The sequence below is a fragment of the Grus americana genome, chromosome 15 (genome assembly GCF_028858705.1).
Source record: "Grus americana isolate bGruAme1 chromosome 15, bGruAme1.mat, whole genome shotgun sequence".
NCBI classification, from domain to species: Eukaryota; Metazoa; Chordata; class Aves; order Gruiformes; family Gruidae; genus Grus; species Grus americana.
This window is the reverse complement of record NC_072866.1, coordinates 3,204,387-3,224,375: the sequence shown is the minus strand read 5'-3', so window position 1 is coordinate 3,224,375 and position 19,989 is coordinate 3,204,387. Positions and strand designations below refer to the sequence as shown.

General features: G+C 39.9%; 1 protein-coding gene across 2 annotated transcripts in view; it reads left to right on the top strand.

Annotated features, from left to right (window-relative positions):
- Positions 1–19,627, top strand: part of GTF3C1 (general transcription factor IIIC subunit 1) — a 40,917-nt gene extending 21,290 nt beyond the window's left edge. For both annotated transcript variants that reach the window (XM_054843367.1, XM_054843366.1), the window contains exons 20-37: positions 538–673; positions 2,362–2,497; positions 4,292–4,373; positions 5,024–5,209; positions 5,788–5,945; positions 6,081–6,223; positions 6,414–6,495; positions 7,679–7,791; positions 8,741–8,803; positions 9,350–9,443; positions 10,289–10,461; positions 11,090–11,374; positions 13,413–13,666; positions 14,151–14,437; positions 14,780–15,428; positions 16,715–16,754; positions 17,510–17,702; positions 19,244–19,627. In XM_054843367.1, coding sequence (XP_054699342.1) covers positions 538–673; positions 2,362–2,497; positions 4,292–4,373; positions 5,024–5,209; positions 5,788–5,945; positions 6,081–6,223; positions 6,414–6,495; positions 7,679–7,791; positions 8,741–8,803; positions 9,350–9,443; positions 10,289–10,461; positions 11,090–11,374; positions 13,413–13,666; positions 14,151–14,437; positions 14,780–15,428; positions 16,715–16,754; positions 17,510–17,702; positions 19,244–19,465 — 3,296 coding nt within the window. In that variant the 3' untranslated portion in view covers positions 19,466–19,627. The remainder of the gene's footprint in view (positions 1–537; positions 674–2,361; positions 2,498–4,291; positions 4,374–5,023; positions 5,210–5,787; positions 5,946–6,080; positions 6,224–6,413; positions 6,496–7,678; positions 7,792–8,740; positions 8,804–9,349; positions 9,444–10,288; positions 10,462–11,089; positions 11,375–13,412; positions 13,667–14,150; positions 14,438–14,779; positions 15,429–16,714; positions 16,755–17,509; positions 17,703–19,243) is intronic.
- Positions 19,628–19,989: the final 362 nt, after the last annotated feature.

The window sequence follows — 19,989 nt, the reverse complement described above, 5'->3', positions numbered from 1 at the left end:
TCCTGTCCTGCCCTGTTATCTTTGCAGCATGGGCAGCCAAAAAGCATTAGTAAGCTAGAAATTGTGTGGGGTTTTTTTCCTACCTTTGAGTTCTGTTAGTATATGAAATGATCACCTGACTCCTCTGCTATACCCTAAACATGTCTCCAACATGAAGGTGTCAGACATGAACAATGTTCACCCTGTGTTTCAGCAGACACAGCCTTCAGCATCATTTCTTGAGGATTGTTGCCACATTTGAGTATCTGAAAGGTGATTCATGCCTAGAATATCAGTGAACCGCTGCAATTTTTTCCTTATAAGGGGTACCAGCCTCACATTACTTCTGCCCTGAATACAATTTTGGATAAGTTTGTGCCTTGTACTGGAAACTAACTGGAACATCATTAGCCTCTGTAAGAAGGCAGCGTGTTTTATCGAGAAGTGATAAAAACATTAGTACTGTTTGGGAGCAGGAGTTTGCCATAATGGGGTGGACTGAAAATGGGTTGAAATCTTGCTTCTCACGCTGATAGTCCAAACCATTTGTATGTCTAGGAGTCATCCGCTGTCCCCGTTCCAAGAGAAGTAATCTGCAAGGAGAGGAGACTGCACTAGATGTAGAAATGGAACAAGAGTCGGCAGTGGATAAACACAATCTGGAGCGAAAGTGTGCGATGTTGGAATATACCACGTATGTCATCTTCATCCTTGTTTTGTTGCTTGAATAGAGTGGGCAAAAAGAACTGTTCTGGTTTGACAACGTTACTCGATAGCAAATGCAGTTATGACTCTAGCATTTCCGTTGGGCATTGACGTTTTGGGTGTCTGTTTTCATAATTCAGAGGCTATCTGATTAAAAAGATGTGTAGTTATGTATCCTGTTTACAGGTAACTTGTCTGCCAAGCAGGTTTTCATGCTAGAGGAATGGGATTTCCTTCCAAAGTAGTACAGATGTGTGTTGCAAGAATCTTGGGGAAAGCAAAGTTGAGGGAAGGAATGCTTCCGAAGTACAGTTAATGCAAGGGGAAAAATGTAAAGATTCTCTGTTCCTGTGGTTTATATCATGGTATGTCAAGTACCCTGTAGCTTCAGTAGCTCCCCAGTGTCACATTCTGAATTCTGTCCTTCTGTGTTGCAATTTGCTGCATATTGTTTACCAATATTGGTGTACACTGGTGAAATCAGGAAGTGATCTCTGGAGCACTTCATCTTCTGCCTAATCACATCCAGAATACTTGAGAGGATTGTATACTTACAACCTGTGGCAGCCATGCAGAATACCAGTTAGACTTCTTCTATTGTGTTGTGCACTGTGGTTTAGTTTTGTCCATATTCCATTGTTTAATACAGTCTGTTTAAAAGTATTTTCAGTTAGTTCACTGTTACAGGTAGATACATCAAGTTGTCTTAGAAAAATTAATGGAGTTGAGGTAACCTAATTCCATTGATCCTTGCTGATAGAAAAAACTTCTGTTCAGTCCTCTTGTCAGCTTTCGCATTTGGTCTCCCTTGTATGGTAAGAAATCTTTTACATTGCACATCTGGTGTTGACTTGCAGGTAGGCTGGAGGTGACTGCAACATCTTTAAGGTCAAGAAACAGGTTTTGGATTTAATTGATGGTGTAATGTTATCATGGAAGAGTTGTTTATTGAAAGCTTGTCTGAAGTAATTTTTTCATGGTAGCTTTCAAAAAAATCTTTCATACGGTGAAACAGGATTTCAAAAATACTCTTAGTGTTACTGCTGGATTGTCAGAGCTGTCGTATCTACTGCGTGTGCAAAGCTCACTCATAATTTGATTTTTTTATTTTGAAGAAGTAAGTTTGTCTCCATGATTTCTTGCAAAGTGTTGTATTTGTAAAGAATTAAAAAAAAAACCCCAAACAGTTCATCCATTATATGCTATTCATCATTAGGTTCATCAGGGAGAAATTGCAGCACATTGGGTTTTTGGCTTGCATTTGTATTTAAACAAGCTTTAATGTATTTGTTAGAAAACTGGAGAGAGAGTGTGAAAAATGCAGGGTTATGATGGCCTTTAGTTCCTGTGGAAGACTTTCCCCACACTTGTCCTGAGAAAGTTTTTCATCTGAGCAGGTGTTTTCTCTAGTTCTGTGGCAGGAATAGTGCTGAGAACAGCATTTAACATGGCTGTTGGAAGTTAGTTAACAGTAATGAAGTTGCTCTGGGTGTAATCTTTACAGAAAGCTCAGTCATTAAATATAAGGGATTAATCTCTTTTTCTCCTCTTCTTTCCCAGCCCTATCTAAACTGGGAGAGCAAGGGGAGAGTTGTACACATTGCACACGTACCACGCACACCTTCTCAGCTGCTCTTACAAAATAATTACTATATATTTTGTTGCTCTTCCTGTTAGAGGCAGCCGAGAGGTGGTTGATGATGGAACTATCCCCGGAGATGGATTAGGAGCTGCAGGTCTGGATTCCAGCTTTTATGGGCATCTAAAACGCAATTGGATCTGGACAAGCTACATCATCAATAAGACTAGGAAGGTGGGTATTTTAAAATTTATATACTGTAATGACTTTTCCAAATATTAATATTCTTAAGGTTGAGATATTGATAACAAAATCTTACTGCTTGCATGCTTTCTCAGTCATGTGTCTCAGTAAGGCTTTGCATCGCTGGGAAGAAATGAATGTCAAATGTGGTAAATCTTGGTGCTGAAGTGAATGAAAGAATTGGATGTAAATTTTACCTGAACTGAATTTGATAATACATTCAACCAAAGGAAAAATACTTTATTAAGCAAGCAATTTAGATTACTTAGTAGTGCTTCTTGCCTTTCTGAAATGGACAAGTTGTCAGATGAAAATGGAAACATCCAGAACAAGGAAAAAAATTAAATTACTAGAAAGCCCAACGTAGGCAAATAAGAATGGCCATCCCAGCCCTGCCCAACGTCCTGTCTCTGGTGGTTGCCAGTAGATTTGTAGGGAAGGTTGTAAAAGCAAGGTAGATGTATAGTGATATTTCCTCAGAATATTCTCCCAGCTGTCTGCAAGTTTGGCTGAAGGCCATTCTAAACCTGGGGGTGATGTTTCAAAGCTGTTAATAGCTTTTTCTTTTAGCAATAATTTGTCTAATTGTTTTTACACGTGTAAATCCTTTAGTATCCACAACTTCATGTAGCAAAGTGTTTCAAAGTCCTGTTATGTGTCACCACTTCCTTTTGATGGTTTTAGCTCCCTAATAATTGTAGTACTAAGGGAAGCTGTGAAAATTACCATTCTCCATTACCCTTTCTGTTTCACTTGATTTTGTAAATATCTCTCGTGTTCCCCATTATCATCTCTTTTTAAAGACTGGCATCTACTAGATTACTTAGCTGGTCCCAGCATGGAACCTGTTCTGTCTTTAGTCATTCTTTTTGCCTTTCTTTTAACCTCTTCTAGTTCTACTATAACATTTTTAAGGTTAAAATAGAATCACACAGTGCATTCAAGCTGTGGCCAACATAGCTGCATAGTGTTGCTCTCCTTTCCTAAGAATTCCTGACATTTGCTTTGCTTTTTGACCATTACCACGCATTGAACAGGTACTCTCACAGAACTGTCTGTAATTACCTACCCTAAGTAGCACTCAAATTAGAACCTATTAGTGTGTATGTAAAAATAGAGTTGCTTGGTTTTGACCTCAGGCAGGATCATTTCATTCCGAATTTCATCTGCCACTCTGTCACCTAGTTGTTCAGTATTAACAGGACGTCCTGCAATTCTTCAGTCTTTGCTTTCCTCACCACGTCTGTGACCAACTTCTATCGCCAGTGAATCCCACACAAGAGAAACGGGTTTTCTTGAGAATGATAAAACTCCTAATACATTGCAATCAGTTTGGGCTCAGATTTAAGATGGGTAGAATACGGGGTAGGAGGCATTTACTCAATGTTCGTGTTTGCATTTTGGTTTTCTGCTTTTTAGAAGTTTCTTTGGAATGTAAAATGCTTTGAAAAAATACTGTTTTACAGAAAATTCTGCTTGGCCTCTGCAGCAGTGAGAGAATCAAGGATTTCTTTTCCAGGGCTGACTTCTTTTAAACTTGAGGAGATTTCCTGAGGTTCTAACCTTCCTAATCTAGTGGTCATTACGGTGCGATTTAAGAAAAGCTCTGGAGCCATTCAAATATGTGGCAGTAACAAGACAAATTAATTCTTCATTGTATTCAGGGATCTTTTCCTTCATACTGAAAATGTATTTCTGACACTACTCAAAGGATATCTTGTATAGTGTTGTTAAAACCAGCGCACTCCTTTTGCAATCACCTTTCTGAAAGCTGTGTTGTCTTAGGAAAGTACAGTTTCTGAAAACGGACTGACAGTGAGACTCCAAACCTTCTTAACAAAACACCCCCTTCCACTCAGCACTGCAGGTAAGGTGTGGATGCTGCTGGTGGGGTCTCTGACTGTATTAGGGTGTTACCATCTTTGCCAAACCCAGTATGGATCATGTGGGTTATTCCTGTCTCCTTACAGTAATCTAGGATGCTTCTGGGGCAGTAAAATAGATAAATAATTTCCTTCCCTATTTCTGGATATATGGAACAATAATTTTATATCCATTATTGATGACAGGAGTTGTTCCTGTCTCTTTACAACAATCCAGGATGCTTCTGGGGCAGTAAAATAGACACATAAATTTTTTCCTTTCCTATAGTACAATGATTTTTATCCTTTGTAATTTCAGATGTGCGGTTTGCAGAAAATCTAGAGGGACCAATGTTTTGTATGATAGACACTGTTAAAATTGTATAGCCTAACATTTAAGCTAAGAAGGAGGAAATACTTCAGGTTGAAGATAAAACTTAATTCAGTTTCCTTGTGTTTGTGCACTGTACACTAGACTTAGTAATTACTTGATGATTCTTCATTTATGTGGGATTTTATTCGGTGTGAGCTGCTGAGAAGTGGCATGAAATGACATGACTAATATACTGAAACTTTGGCATTTGCTCTTTATACCTTAATATTGTAGAATGTAATTGCTATAAAGCTCCACTACTGTAAATATGTGTCATTTTAGGTAACAAAATTAATATTCTGGGAGAAGGAAAGGTAGGATCTGAGTCACTTGTCCAGAAAGAGGAATGTGTTGAAATAAGTAAAGAACCAACCCAGGACCGAATGAAACGAGTGAGAGGTGGAAAAAGCCAAAAGAGGAAGAGGCTTAGGAAAGACACTGGAAAGAAGCTGAAGAAGAAAAAGAAAGGTAACTAACACATCAGGAAAAAGAAACATTCTTTTTAATGCATAGGCCTGCTGTAAGTTGCTTTAGAGAAGCTCATGTGACTGTCACATAGTGTGGGAAATGGAAATGAACTGGCCGTCTCTTTGGAGTGCCTCTCAGTGAAGAGGTTCAAATATCCTGGGGCTGTATACCAGCTCTGGAGAAAAACAGCAGCATGCTGTAACTGTTACCTGTGTGTGAATCATGATCGCACTGCTCTACTGTACAAACTAAAGAAACTCTAATTGTGTCTGCGTCAGATCAACTCCTTGTGATTCAGTCAACTTTTGATAGCTGGCTTAAAGATTCTTCATGCTACGATGCTCTGAGTAGCCAGTTTGCTAATTAAAGTGCTTGTTTTCTCATTCCTGGGAGAGGTACTAATGTATTTTACTTTCTAAACTGCTAGCTCCTTCTCTGCTTTTATGTTTTATTCTTACAAACTCCAACCGGTGCTGATACTGCCTGTGATAGGGAGTTTGAATTAATCAGAATATGTAGTGCTAACTGTCTTTTTTTTATTTCTTTTTTTTCTTTTTTTTTCCTTCTGGATTTGTTAGAAGAGGATTCTGTAGAAAAAAGCAAAAGACTCCGCTACCACGATGAAGCTGACCAGAGTGCTCTGCAGAGAATGACACGTCTGCGCGTCACCTGGACAGTGCAAGAAGACAGTCTGCTCATGCTGTGCCGAATTGCTAGTCATGTGCTAAATGCAAAGGTATTTAATGGACCCATTAAATAGAAGTCCGGTATGCTGATCACATGTTTCACCAGTCCTAGGAATTCATCCTGGTTCTAACCATCATTTGTGTAGATAAAAGTTGAACTCTAAACACATTTGTTCTTCACACAGGTAAAAGGGCCCTTTGTTCCCTGGCAAGTAGTTCGGGATATTATGCATGCCAGCTTTGAGGAGTCCCTCGATAAAACTTCTCATTCTGTTGGACGAAGAGCTCGTTACATTGTCAGAAATCCACAGACCTATCTGAATTATAAGTAAGAAGGTTTCTGTCTGTGTTCTAGGTATAGGCTAAATTCTCTTGAAATTAAGTGAAGGGATGTAGTCCTGTGTCTTGATTCATCTAACTTATAAATTTCAACTTTTTTGCACCCTAGTGCTATCAGATCTGTATTGAAATGGGAAAATTTCAGCTATGTACAACACCATCAATTGTATCTGTTGCAGAGTTTGCCTGGCTGAGGTTTACCAAGATAAAGCCCTCATTGAAGATTTCATGAATAGAGAAAATAATTATGAAGATCCACAGGTAGGAGGGAAGTATTCTAAAAGGTCATAGAGTACATTTACGCTGTTTGGATTACTGAGTACTTGCACCATTTCAATTACTGTGATTTTATATCTTATCTCTCCCTTGTACCCTTAGCTATTTTTAAAATAGCATCATTGTAAAGCTGCAGCACCATTGCTGTTTTGGGAGTAAATTGGACACAGGCAGCTTTCCAAAGGCACATAAACAGCATGTTGCTGTGCAACAAAAAATTTGGTTTTTCATTGTGCTTGTTTATAAACATCCATGACTGAGCATCTATATGCACTCTTTTTTTTTTACTTTATTTTTTTTATAAAACCCTCAGCCTCCTTGTTATCTGAGCAAGAAAACATTTTTGCTCTGTAATTTCTTATTTTTTATTCTGGCTACAGGTCAAAATATTGCGTTAGCTTCTGTGGAGCAGGAATGTAAGCAGATTTCATGAGAGAAGCCTTGATTTGATCAGTCAAAAGATTTTATTTAATTTTTGAGCTTTTTATGGCTTAAATCAACCACAATTTCAAATTGAAAAGTTGTTTACACTTTCAGTGCAAACAATTCCACTTTGAATCTCAAAACATTTTTACAACTGGGACAATGTAATGGCAAGATTTTCTTTTGGTTTTATCCAGCAATGATGATTAATGTTATTGTCAGAAAATCCCAGCCAGTTCTGTTGTGCGATTCATTTTTGTTTTAATGAAGAATAGTTGTTCACTGGTGAGACACTGCTGAAATAAGGTCTGTCTTGGGAAGCAAATCAAATCTTGTTTCTGGAGAGACACGGGACTGTTCCTCTTGTGTAACTGGTGTCCTCCAAGCCATGATTGTACAGACAGACTTAATGGAGAACATGATAAAGCTTGAAGGGTATGAAGACAAAAAAAAAAGACTTAAACAGAAACTTAAACAAAGCTCTAGCAAGAGATCATATGCTGTTAATTCAGTGTAATTGGTTTTAATATGTTCACAGGGGGTGGCTTGTAGCTGTGAGCAGGCAGAACCTGCAACTGTTAAGTAAATCAGCAAACACAGCCTCCACAGAGGTGTTTTGATGCATTCTCTTATCTGTCGTACTGTTTCTAACTTGATAATTCAAAACCAGCTACTTCTACTAGAATTTTCCATGAACACATTAAAAGTAGAAGATTGATAACATTTCTGTCTCTTGTTTTCAAAGGTTTGTGCAAAGGAGTTTAAAGAGTTTGTGGAAAGACTGAAAGAGAAATTCAGTTCAACCCTGGGGAATCCCAAACTTGAGATTCCTGATACTTTGCAGGAACTCTTTTCCAGGTATTTTAGTTATGGTGCTTTTGACTCTGCACGTGGGCTGACAGTGAGAGAGGAGGGCAATTCAGAGTAGACCCCTTCTCTGCTGTGCATGCTTTGCACCCTCCATTACTTGTACTCTTAGTATCAAAAGAGGTTTCGGTAACTAAAGCAACATTTCTTTCAAATCTATACTTCCTAAATACATGTAACTGATTTTCAGTTATTCACACAAGCTTCCTTATTTTAAACCATTCCCATTTTGCTAAGTAAGACTTTTTATAAACCAGAAATTCACAATGTCAGATTTTCTTAAATTGTCAAATCTTCAGCTTTGCTATTAGAGATGTTGGTACTCGGGTGTAATGTTTTAACGCAACAGAAGACTTCTATTTACCATTTTCCACGTTAACTGGCCCCATTTTATATCACAATTTGTAGCTGGTTGCTCAGCTAAATCATCTCAGTGCTGCTAACACTGTTGATACAGAAGAGCACTCAGCCTTGTATAGCATTCTCCAGCCCCAGATTAAGCTTTTTCATGATGAATAACACTTGGAGAGAAGTGTGGAAATTTGGGTCTCAAACCATTTAATGATAAAAAATTTAGCACCTTTGTAAATTTTCTTAATTTGGAAATAGCTGTACGTTACAGCAAAAGTGCTGTGGATGGTAACTGGAAGTCCAAAACCTCAATAGAATAGCAAATCCATACAGTTCTGTACTGTCTTCTGTCAAAGTCTTTTATCTCCATGTCAGCAGATAGCTTAGTGGAGTGAGGGAGATTGATCTGGACAGTTCTTTTAATTTTTGACACTCTGCTGAGGGCTGCTGGAGCAGATAGTTCCCCTGCGCTGTTTCGACACTTGCCTTTTTAGCAGTTGCGCTTCTCAGCCTCCAGGTTTCACGATTGATAGAAAATCACAGAATGTTACTTCTGTTTCAGTGTTTTCCTTTCCCTTCCCTTAACTAGATTTCGAGTTTTGGCAATCGGAGAAGACACAAATCAAAACACAAAAGAGGATAGTCTAAGCAGGTGAGTAGTTAGTAGCACCAGTTTTTCCCATTAGGACTCCAAGGTCATGTCGGCCCTCACATCTGTGAATTTCATATAGTCTTCTAATTCAGTACGTTCTTCATCTGTTTGTCACAGTGTATAAATTTATTAATAGAAAAATACTTTGACAAGGCTGTAGGGACCTCTGACATAGATTATAGATTTGATGCATAAAATGACAACAGCGATGCCCTTCTCAAAAAGGTGGGCTGTTATCGTTAGGACAACAGTGTATGTTTTCTGGTGGGTACTATACCTTAAGAGGAGGAGATGTTAACAAAGAGAACTTTGTTTTGTGTCAGATTATCTGGACTGATCCAAAAATTCACGGTGGAAGGTCAGGGAAAATGTAACAGGCTCCTTTACGTGAATGATCCTCAGCTGTAGTGATCTCATGCCTTTATACAGCTATTTCAGAAGGATGTGGTTAAGTTTGTATATTTTTGTGGTAGTTTAATAGTTAGGTACCTCATGCTCAAAAATCATCATGAATAAAATCTTTTTGTCTTTTTTTTTTTCTTTCAGTGTCTATGATATTCATTTTCTAGTGCTACAGAATTTGATTCAGAGCACTTTGGCACTCTCAGATAACCAGATGAAATCTTGCCAGTCATTTCAGGTATAGTATCTGGACCAAACTTTACTGGTTATACAACTCAAGAGTCTCTCCTTCCTACTTTGACATATGCGTTTTTCAAATGGGAGAAAAGAATCCCAGAAACTTAGACTTGTATCCGTTCTGTGGGTATTATTCTCTTCTGCTTTTAGGAAATTATATTCTAGGCAGATTTTCAGTATGTTGCTTTTCTCTCTGAGGATGAGATTGCAAGATGTGAGGTTGAAGCAATCCCCCAAAACCGTATGAAATAAACTCCACATCCCCTCCATTGCGTCAAACAGCATCATGATTTAGTGCCCACTTGCACAGCTGGAATTATGCTCTGGAGGAGATAGCATGAAGCCAGTCCCAGTATCCAGCTGACACTGGTGTTGGGAAGCCTCTCCATCATCATTGGGGACCACAAAAATATATCATCTATCAGGCACTCAAAAAAACAAATTTAGAAGTTCAAAGGGAGTTTAATATCTCATCAGGAAGAAGTGGAGCCTAGAAAGCCAAGCTCATGGAAGCAAATATTCCTGGTAAAGTGATGGGAAGAATCTACCAAAATGTGTTGCAGATAAGCTTTTTTTTTCCATATATAACTCTAGTAGGAGCCTGATCCCATTTTGAATATCAAGTGTTCTGTAGCATTTAGTTAATTTAATCGGCATTTACTGTGGAAAACCTGGAATCCCATAAAAGGAATAGAATAGTGTAGTTAAGTGAATTTATATGCATCATTTACGTTCTGGCTTGTAGCTCTATATTCATTTAGTTAATGTAAACCTCAAGTAGGTGAGTCTTAACAGTGGATTCAGAGCTAACACTGCCTTTTACATTGAACGGGGGTTTTTTTGCAGACATTCCGTTTGTACCGGGAGTACCGGGATGACATTCTTGTGAAGGCTTTCCTAGAGTGTCAGAAGAGGAGCTTGGTCAATCGCCGTCGAGTAAACCACACACTGGGACCAAAGAAAAGCCGAGCTTTGCCTTTTGTACCTATGTCTTATCAGCTGTCTCAGAGTTACTACAGGTGAGTGTCAGAAAGGTTATTGTTTGAACAAATGAAAGAACCTACCTAGGCATGCTTGGCACGGAGGAGAGAAGTATTTGGAGCAAAGAACCTGACCATCACAGCTGAAGCTGGAGAGATGAAGATAACGTCTGTGTATGTATGTTAGCCCTTTATTCATTAGCAATTAGGGCTGTACAGGGAATACAGCCAAGTTTGCTGGGCCAGCCTTTACAAAGACCGGAGGAGAGGTAGCACCAAAGTTCTAGATGTGGTGGAAAGACTTCTTTAGTCCTCTTGTCATTCTGATGGTTGCTTTCTTTTCCTGTCCAGTTACGTTGTGCTGCACTGCACCTGGATGTCGGGGCTGGGGGAGAGTTTAACTGTAAATGTATTCAGTGCTCAAGCAGATGAGATCTTTACTTTGTATTTGCTATGTAGTATCTGACCTTTACATGGTGCATAAATACCTCATATTCTGGAACTAGTTAAAGGACTGCAAAAGCAGGTGTAGAAGGTACTTGGTCACCAGGTCTAGTGTGGAACTCAACTATTTGACTGCTCTGTGCTACCATGGGTCTAAAATTCATATACAGTAAGACCAGATTATGAAAGTTTTGTGCTTCTTTGAATTTGTCTTTTTGTCCAGAGTTTTTACATGGCGGTTTCCCAGTACAATTTGTACAGAGTCCTTTCAGTTCCTCGAGAAGCTCAAGGATGCTGAAAAATCAGACCAGCCAGATAACTTCTCATTTAAAGATCAAGAAAACAAATCATCAGAAGGAATGACTGCATTTCCTATGGATGGGCCTGGTGGCCAGTGTGTGGCGATGCTTTCCCTGTTCTCCCTGGGACTCGTATCTGTGAATGTGAGAATCCCAGAGCAGATAGTTGTGGTGGACAGCACCATGGTGGAAAATGAAGTGATAAAAAGGTAAACACTGTTATTTATATTAGTAAATATGGTTTGGGGGTAACTTGAATGAAATTCGACTGGTATTAGCATTTTCTGCACTGAAGTGTAGCGTGTTTTACTGTCATATTGTTTAGATTTTTATTTCTGAGGGATCATTCTGAAGACTTAATGGCACTTTAGTTAGTGCCTGTCACTATAGCCATTTCTCTTCCCATATGTGACATTTAAATTGCTAGGCACTTCATTGCCATCAGAGCTAATGTGGAAAGGAGAGCGGTGAGTGCTAGATGAGCATTTTCATCAACATCGTACCTTCCCATTTCAAGAACTAAGAAGGATTAGTGACGAGGTTTCAGCTTTATCAGTGAAACCTGTCTCCACAATATTGGTTCTATGTATTGTCTCCTCTTTGATTTTTTTTTTTTTAATATATTTTTAAAGCTTCCAGTAATTGCATACCACTGAAATTGAAACTCTCTCCCTAGGCAGTCTAATCCTATGAATAGTTATCCTTACAATCATTGCAGTCTAATCCTATGAATAGTTATCCTTACAATCATTATGTTTTCCTAGAGTGCAACTAAAATCTCTTGCTGTAGTTTAACCTGTTGCTTCCTGTTGTATATATACATGGAAAATACTTTGTTCTCTTTCTCTTTAGAGCAGCTTATTACCTATTTGAAGATTGTTATCATAGTCCTCCTCCCATAATATGCTATTCTTTAAAATGAGCAGCCTCAGTTCCTTTACTTCTGTTTTTGGTATGTTATTCATGTTATCCACATCTCTGTCTTTCTCATTATTTTCCTTTGCACTGAACTGTGATGTCAAAAAACAAATGCCATGCTCTTGCTGGCAGGTCTGTGCCAATTACATCATGTTATATAGGTGATCCGCCTGCTAATACATCCCAAGATGATGAATGGCCATGGTCTAGCCAAAAAAAAAAGCACCTCCAGTACAGCTTACGATTCTTGTGATTCACTATAACAAGTTTCTTTTCCTTTACCTAGTTAATTGTTTCCTCTTGATGTAGAGGGACAGGTGCATAATATAAATAACTTGCATTTGTCCCTATGAAATTGCTTCCTGCTCTTTTCCAGACTATTTCTCCAGTTTGCTGGAAATATTCTGAACGCAAGTCCTGTCTTCTCATAAACTTGCAGCCTCTCCAGTTTGGTGATCCCATGCAAACTTAATAAGCTATTTTATCACCCAGGTCATGAGTAAAAACCCACTGAACCCTGGACTAGTCCCATTTCTGAGCACAGGCATCTCAGTCCAGTTTTCCAGCTGGTTATGTACTTGCACTATTTTTTCTAAATGATGTGTTCTCTTTTGGTGTTAAATATGTTTTAAGAGAAGGTACTTAAGGTCGAACTCATCTTAGAAAAGGTTGGAAGGGACCCTTTGGTTGTCTCTGGCATAACCTGCTTAGAACAGAGGCGACTTCAGTGTTAGATCAGGTTGCTCACCTTTATCCATAATGGCTGTTGTCGTGTCCTGGAAAGAAATAGTGTTGGTTTGACTAAGTTTGTTTCTGGGAAATCAATTCTGGCTGCTACTACTATTCTTTCTTTACTTTGAGGCTGGCTGCAGTTTATTTCATGTTGATTTTCGGGTTTTGTTTCCTTTTTTTTTTAAAGTAACTGAAGTGTTTGGTCTGTAATTCATTCTTCTCCTTTTCTCCCCTAAAAATAAGCACTGTCTGGCCTATACTACAGTATCCATTATGGTCTCAGCTTTTGTGCTCTGACAGATGATGAAGTGTCTGCTGAACCAAAGAGGTTCAGCACCATAAGCTGAGATATTTTGGGTTCATTTCAACATGTTTGCAAAAAAGAGAGAGGTTCCTTTTCCAGGGACCTTTAGTGTACTTTCTTTTCTGTAGTTGCTTGTTCTCAGCCCTTTAAATCAGCCTGCTATGGACATACCTACAGCTGTTCATGACTAAATACGAGAATGCAGAACAGCACGTGTTCTTGCTCTGCTCAGTGTAATGAGTCACTTTCTTGTTTTGGAAAACAAACAAACAAAACACCTCTGTTTGCTGTAGTTTGGGAAAAGAAGGACTCGAGGATGATGATGACGATGATGATGACTTAGATGACAGCTCTGGAGGCAAACGGAGAATAGAAGTAAAAGCTCATCAAGCATCTCACACCAATTACTTACTGATGAGAGGCTACTATGCCCCTGGAATTGTCAGCATGCGCAATCTGAGTCCCAGTGACAATATTGTGGTCAATTCCTGCCAGGTGAAGGTTAAGCTGCGATGTACGCCAGTTCCCGGAAGACTCAGCTCTCCAGGTTAGTTTCTGTTTGGCCTAACTTGCACAGAAGTGGGTTGGAGCAGGAAAGCTAGCAAACTCATGAGCTGAGGAACTGACTTGAACAAATAGGATCCTCCATAGCATTTCCTTGCCCTAGAGTTTTCACTTGACCTTCTTCAAGAAAAAGGAGATGATTCCCTCGTTAACTTAGAGTTAAGTTGACCCAGTGTTAGAGAGAATACCAGTAAGTCTACACTGTCTTTCAGCGATACTTCACTTTGATATGAGGGTAAGCTGTTGTAAACCTGCTTGCTCTTCTACAGGTCTTTTCAGAGACAAATATGTAAGGCAGAAAGAAAAAAGGAAAACTGCAGCAATGAAGAAGGAAAACAAAGCTCTGTTTTTAATTGGAATAGTCTAGAACAACTCTAATCTGTCTCAGAATATCTATCTTTCTGTAGTGTATTGCATAGTAACAACTGCTTCACAGCTTATACACTTGGTTTTTATTGGCTTTGCAGTTTCTTCTCTGCTTGATAACATGGCTGTGGGAGTCTCCTGCCTCCCTGAAACTTTTACCAGGTTGATAAAGGTCCAAGAAGACAATTATGAGGTTGATCAGTTTCTCCGTGAGTGTACAGAAGGTTACGGCTACAATCCCTCAGATGTAGCTGCTGCTTTGGAGATCCGCAGTGCAATAGAGGCAACGTCCCACTTCGGAATTTGCAAAACTGAGCTGAGTAAACATTTCTGCAGCTATGAAGAGGTGGAACCTGAACGCACCAGGAGCTTGGAGCAGTACATTCAGGTGGTTTTACAGCCAGCTGCTTTCCATACATTAATGTTTGCATGCTTAGCGTTCCCCTTGAATAGGACAATCTTCCAGGCTATAGGAAGCAAATATAAATTGAACAAAGCTATTTCTATTAGGCAAGAGATCACATACTGTAATTTCAGAAAAGTTTAAGAGGTAAAACATCTTTTCAACTTCAGTGCAGCAGGACTGAAAATTGAATATTCTATTAAGCTCTTTCTCTTTCTTTACCGCCAGTTAAAGATAGCGATTCCATGATATTTGGTTAAACTGACATTTTCCAGTGAAAGTTCCTGAGACAATTTTTGTGGTTTGGTTTTTGGTTTTTTTTTATAGGACCTTATTGAAATGCAGCAGGTTTTAGAAGTAGGAGGCCATACTGTAAGACTGGTTGCAATAGTATTTGCCAAGCCATGGCTATTACATTCAGTATGTCTGAAGAATAAACCGGACGATTCTGATCAGCAAGGTGCAGAAACCACTCTCCCAGATATACCGCCGGATTGCCTGCCATCAGAACCAAAGAAGGGAGAGGGATGTTCGAGAGAGGAGGAGCAGCTGGAAAAAGACACACAATCTGTCAGTGATGATGAACCCCCAAGGAAGAGATGTAAGACTCAAAATGATGTCCTTCAAGACGGCAATCAACACTGCCAGGCTTCACAGAGTGGTTTGAAACATGCAAATGAAAATAACGTTGATGGAGGTGTTCCTGATCCTGTCACAATGAAGGAAGCTTTGATCATGGATGAAGAAACAGGCTCACTGGGAGGGCAGACAGACCACCAAGCTGAACACCCAGCGTGTGCTCCAGATGCTGTGGACACTTACAAGGAACAAGATAAATTGTGTTCTGAGGACAAAGAGCTTGAAGAAGAGAATGATGAGCTCAGCACTGAGCACAAGCAGCAGATCCCTATCCTTGAACAATCAGCCAGTGATGATGATCTTTCCTACTTACAGGAGAACCCAGGAGTCTGTAAAGGTATGTAGGAACACTCTACATCCAAGGAATAGAGACTAGTTCATCATCAGTTGATCCCAAACGGGTAGCTCCATTTTATAAGCAAATACTAGATTCTTTAGGAAGCCAGACCAGTGATAGAGGTTTTCATGTCTCACAGACAAAGCGGCATTACACTGCTTGATCTGGAAGGTCTTGGAAGTTTCAAATACATCAAAGATTCCTTCCTGTGCCTATTGCTGGAACGTTCATGACTTGTCCAGGAATGTGTTTCCCTTAGAAACTCATTTCCATGTCTTATTCTTCTCCAAAAACATCTTTGGATCTCAAGTTTCTCATCTCTGGCTTCAGTCCAAAGGCTAGACATCTCTACACCTAGGAAACACAGTGCCACTGGTGTACATTTAACTAGAATGCCCACGACTTTACACTGTAAAGTCATTAAGCCATTCACCAGAAAGCAGCACATGCCAGTGAGAAGATTAATAGCCTCATTTGTAACCCAATTTGACTTCATTTTCATTTCCTTTTTACTGCCAGTTTTCTTTTTTAATAGCTAGTACTCCTTGCCAAGCTTTACATTAAGTAGGTTGTTGGGGATTTTATTTTGGTTTTGTTTTTATCAGCTCTGATTTCAGACTGAATTGCAAGCTAACTGCTTGCATGGTATTTTGCCAAGATCTGCTGTTACGCACGTTTACAGCTGCAGGCTGCCATGTGAATCAGTGCGTACTGATCCATAATATCTTAGGGCCCAGTATTGTTTAATTGGAGCTTTCCTGCAGGAAATGGATTCAGGGCTGTCTAAACAGCAAAGACTTCAGCAGTTCTTAGCATGAAACTACTAAAGTACTGTTTCGGATTTAACTTCCTCTACTTGTTTGTAACACAGGAGGGAAAAAATAGTAGTTCTTATCAAGCACAGAGTTTTTACTGATGAAGGCCAGCTGAAGGGTTTACATCTGCTTAAGCCAAAGCCTCTGGGTGTGGTAGAAGTACCTACATTAAGTAATTGTGTAATTAAACCTGTGACATAATGCATAATGGAAGTTGCAGAGACAACCTTCACTTTGAAACCAAACTCTGCTGAAATCTTGAGTTTGCATTCTCAAGTCTACAGCTGCTTGGACTCCTCAATTTCCATATTGTTACCAGGAGCGTTAAGTTAAACCTACATGAGCACCGGCATGCTGAGACCCTGTGTTATTTTCTAGCATAAGCAGTTGCATTTTACAGCTTAGCTGCCTTTTACTTTCCTTCCACTAGATAAAGAGTCTGGGTGAATTGAAAAGTGTGTTTCTTTCCAGGAAGTTCCATGACAGATGTATCCCAAGCAGCCAGGGACCGGTGAGTAACAGAGATGTCTGCAGAATAACTAAATGCTTAGCATTAGCAAAATAATACCTGGAAGCAACTGATTTGGAAACCTTAGTTTTATGCTCTTACAGGCAGTGAGCATTTATGATGGAAAAAACCCATGTCTTCCTCCATTGTTCTTGTTAATGTTACTCATATGCATGCTGAAAAAATTTCTCTGATACATTGGGGTTTTTTTCCAAAAACCAACTAGCTCCAAATATCAGAGGAATAAAACTAATTTTCTTTCTCAGTAAGTCCGATGCCAGATTAGCTTCCATGTGCCCAGGAAAGGCCTGGAGAAGCTGCAGTATGGGAAATGTGAATTTCCACGCAGGGTCTGTCTTTTGACTCCAGAATGCTAAAAATGAGGAATTTGGGTTCCTGTCTGAGCTGCATGTTGCAGATTGAAGCAGGTCTTGGGTAACTTTTGGAGGATGTTAGAGCTAGTAACAAACAAGTGAAACAAAACTTTCCTGGTCATCAAGACTCAGGTAATTGTTGGGTGGTATAAGGGTGCTAAAAGGTGCTTCTAAGTGGTGAACACCTAGTGTGAAATACTTCAGGTCTGTGGAACTGTCTAGTAGATCAGCACCAGTCTCTGCCCATTCTCAGAGCAGCCGCAGAATTTACACCTAGGATGTGAGCAAACACTGGCGACAGAGGTAGTAAGAATCTCTATTGTGCAGAAATTACGACGATGGGAAATATAGCTGACAGAGGTGAACTTAAATTGTCTTTTGCAGGGCCTGCGAGAATGTCTGCTTCATTGGGAGACCCTGGAGGATTGTGGATGGGAATCTCAATAAACCTGTGTGTAAGGGGATGATGGAAGCAGTGCTCTACCACATCATGACAAAGCCAGGCATAACGGAAGGCATGCTCTTGCAGCATTACGTGGGGGTGCTGCAGCCTGTTGCCGTCTTAGAGATACTGCAGGTATGTGAATCATCAGCTGTGTGAACTTTCATCTGGTTCAGCTTCTGCACTTACGAGTCAGCAGCTACTTTGCTGGAAGTCCCAGGAAAATGAAAGACTACCTTCTCCCTTTAGTGCAAATTAAGCAAAGCCAGAGCAAGGTGCTTCTCACAATGAGGAAGGAAGGAAGCCTGCTTGTCCTGTCCTTGGAGTTACTGACTTTAAAATTTGAGCTTGCTTCTGAAGTGGATGTACATGCAGTTGAAATTCGGGTTGGTTACTGAATAGTAGTGGCTTGTCACCGTGAAATATTAAGTTGGGCTGTTTAATGCAGTGTTAATCATCCATAGAGTTTATCGTAAGTTTTTCCTTATATACCTTTCAGATGGGTAGTCTATGACATAACAGTCAGACTGAAATGTGTCTGTGTTAGTACTGTCCATAAGACCTTCTGTCCTGACAGACCTGCTTAAAGGCATACACCCTTAACTGTAAAACAATACGTGGTGAGAAAACTTGAGTTTCTCATTATTTTCCCCCCCTGCATCTTGAAGTTTGATTGCCACCATTGCTACTTTGCAAATGAAACCTTGATTTTTTTTTTTTTTTTCTGACAATGATTCAAAATCCAAAGTAGAGGGGTAATATTGCGGTCCTTCCCCCAAGTGCAACTTCCCTTACTAACGCTGGAAATTAATTTGGACTTCTGTCCAAAGGCTCGTGCATTTTGGTAACGGTGCAAGCTGTGTTTACTACCGATGGTGCACTGAGCAACCATCCCACCTCCTGGGTGTTGTATCACAGCCTGCCCGCATGTCCTGTGCCACAGAACGCTTCCAAGAGAGTAGCTGGGCTCAGGGCATGGGCAGAGCAGCAACGGACAGGTTTAAGACTGCAGTACGGAGTGTATAGTGGTGAGGCACACACGTGGGAGAGCAATACAGATCCCTAGGCAACTTTTATTCAAATCCACAAAGTCAAGGAATTAACCTGTACATTGTACAGATTGGAGGACTTGAATCTAACTTCTCTAGCAATAAATTTCATAAGAACTAGTTTTGAAACCCTACACAGAGCTTATATCTCTAATATAACAAATATTAGTAAATCTGTATGCATACCTATGTGTATTTACTGAATACGCACCAGATGTTTTCAGCACATGCAGCACAACAGATCGCCTTGCTGGGTGCTGCTGCAGGAATGAATGCTAATCTGTTAGCAAGGCCTGACCCACAAGTCTGGGATGCACATCTGTACCAACTTTAAAAGATTCCGAACTGGTCCTAAATGTTGAGACCTGTTGTCGAACACGCATTGTGTGTCAGTATCCAGATGTCAGCCACTGTGCTGAAAGGGACAAACGAGCATATATCCAGCTGTGTGAATGTGCTTTGTTGTGCTGTAATCTTTGCCATCCCCGTGGTCTCCTGAGGGGGGTGGAGTGAAGCTGCTTTTGGTATAAATTCTCTAACGTTTCTGAGAACACTGTAGGTAGAATAGCATTATGTGCATTTTTTCACTGTAACTGCTCAAGCTAAAATATGTGAATTTTTCTGCAGGGTCTGGAAACTCTTGGTTGCATCAGACGATTCTACATGAAAAAGCCATCCTTGGTGTCGCTCTTTTCTCAGCCAGTCGTGGAAGAAAAACTAGACAATCCCAAACTGAGTGAAACCCCAACGATATATTATGAGCCTACGATAGACTGTACTCTAAGGCTGGGAAGAGTGTTCCCCTGTGAAGTGAATTGGAATAAATGGGTGCAGATTATCCCGGTATAAAAGAGGCAAAACTGTCTCATAGTAAACTGATTTAGCCTGTAGGAGTGACTGTTAATGCAGATTAAATGTTACAATTTGTGCTCCATCATGTTTTTATTAAGTTATTTGTCCTTTTTACTTCTGAATGTATTTAAACTGAGAATAAAGCTTAATGTTAAGATACAGATAATATTTGATCCCACTTTTTCCCAGTAACTGCTCTTAGACCACATAGTTCATAATTTCTGCTTTACCTCACATGGTTTTCACAACTGTTTTCTTTCCTGTTCTCCCCTTAAGGCCGCAGCTCTAACACTTTGCTTTGCCTTCTGCTCTGTGCCAAGGTTTGGTAACTGTTCTTTAGCTCAGTTTTGTCAAGGTCCATCTGTATTTTAAACACTGGTTTCTGGGTGCGCGTGGCAGTAGTTTATTACGTGTGCTTGTAGCAGAACCGCTGCGCTGTGTGAGGTAAGCGCCCCACACTCTTCCCTAACGTGGGGAGGAACGAACACCTCGTCAGAGGCCGCGGCTGTCGTTTGCGGTCG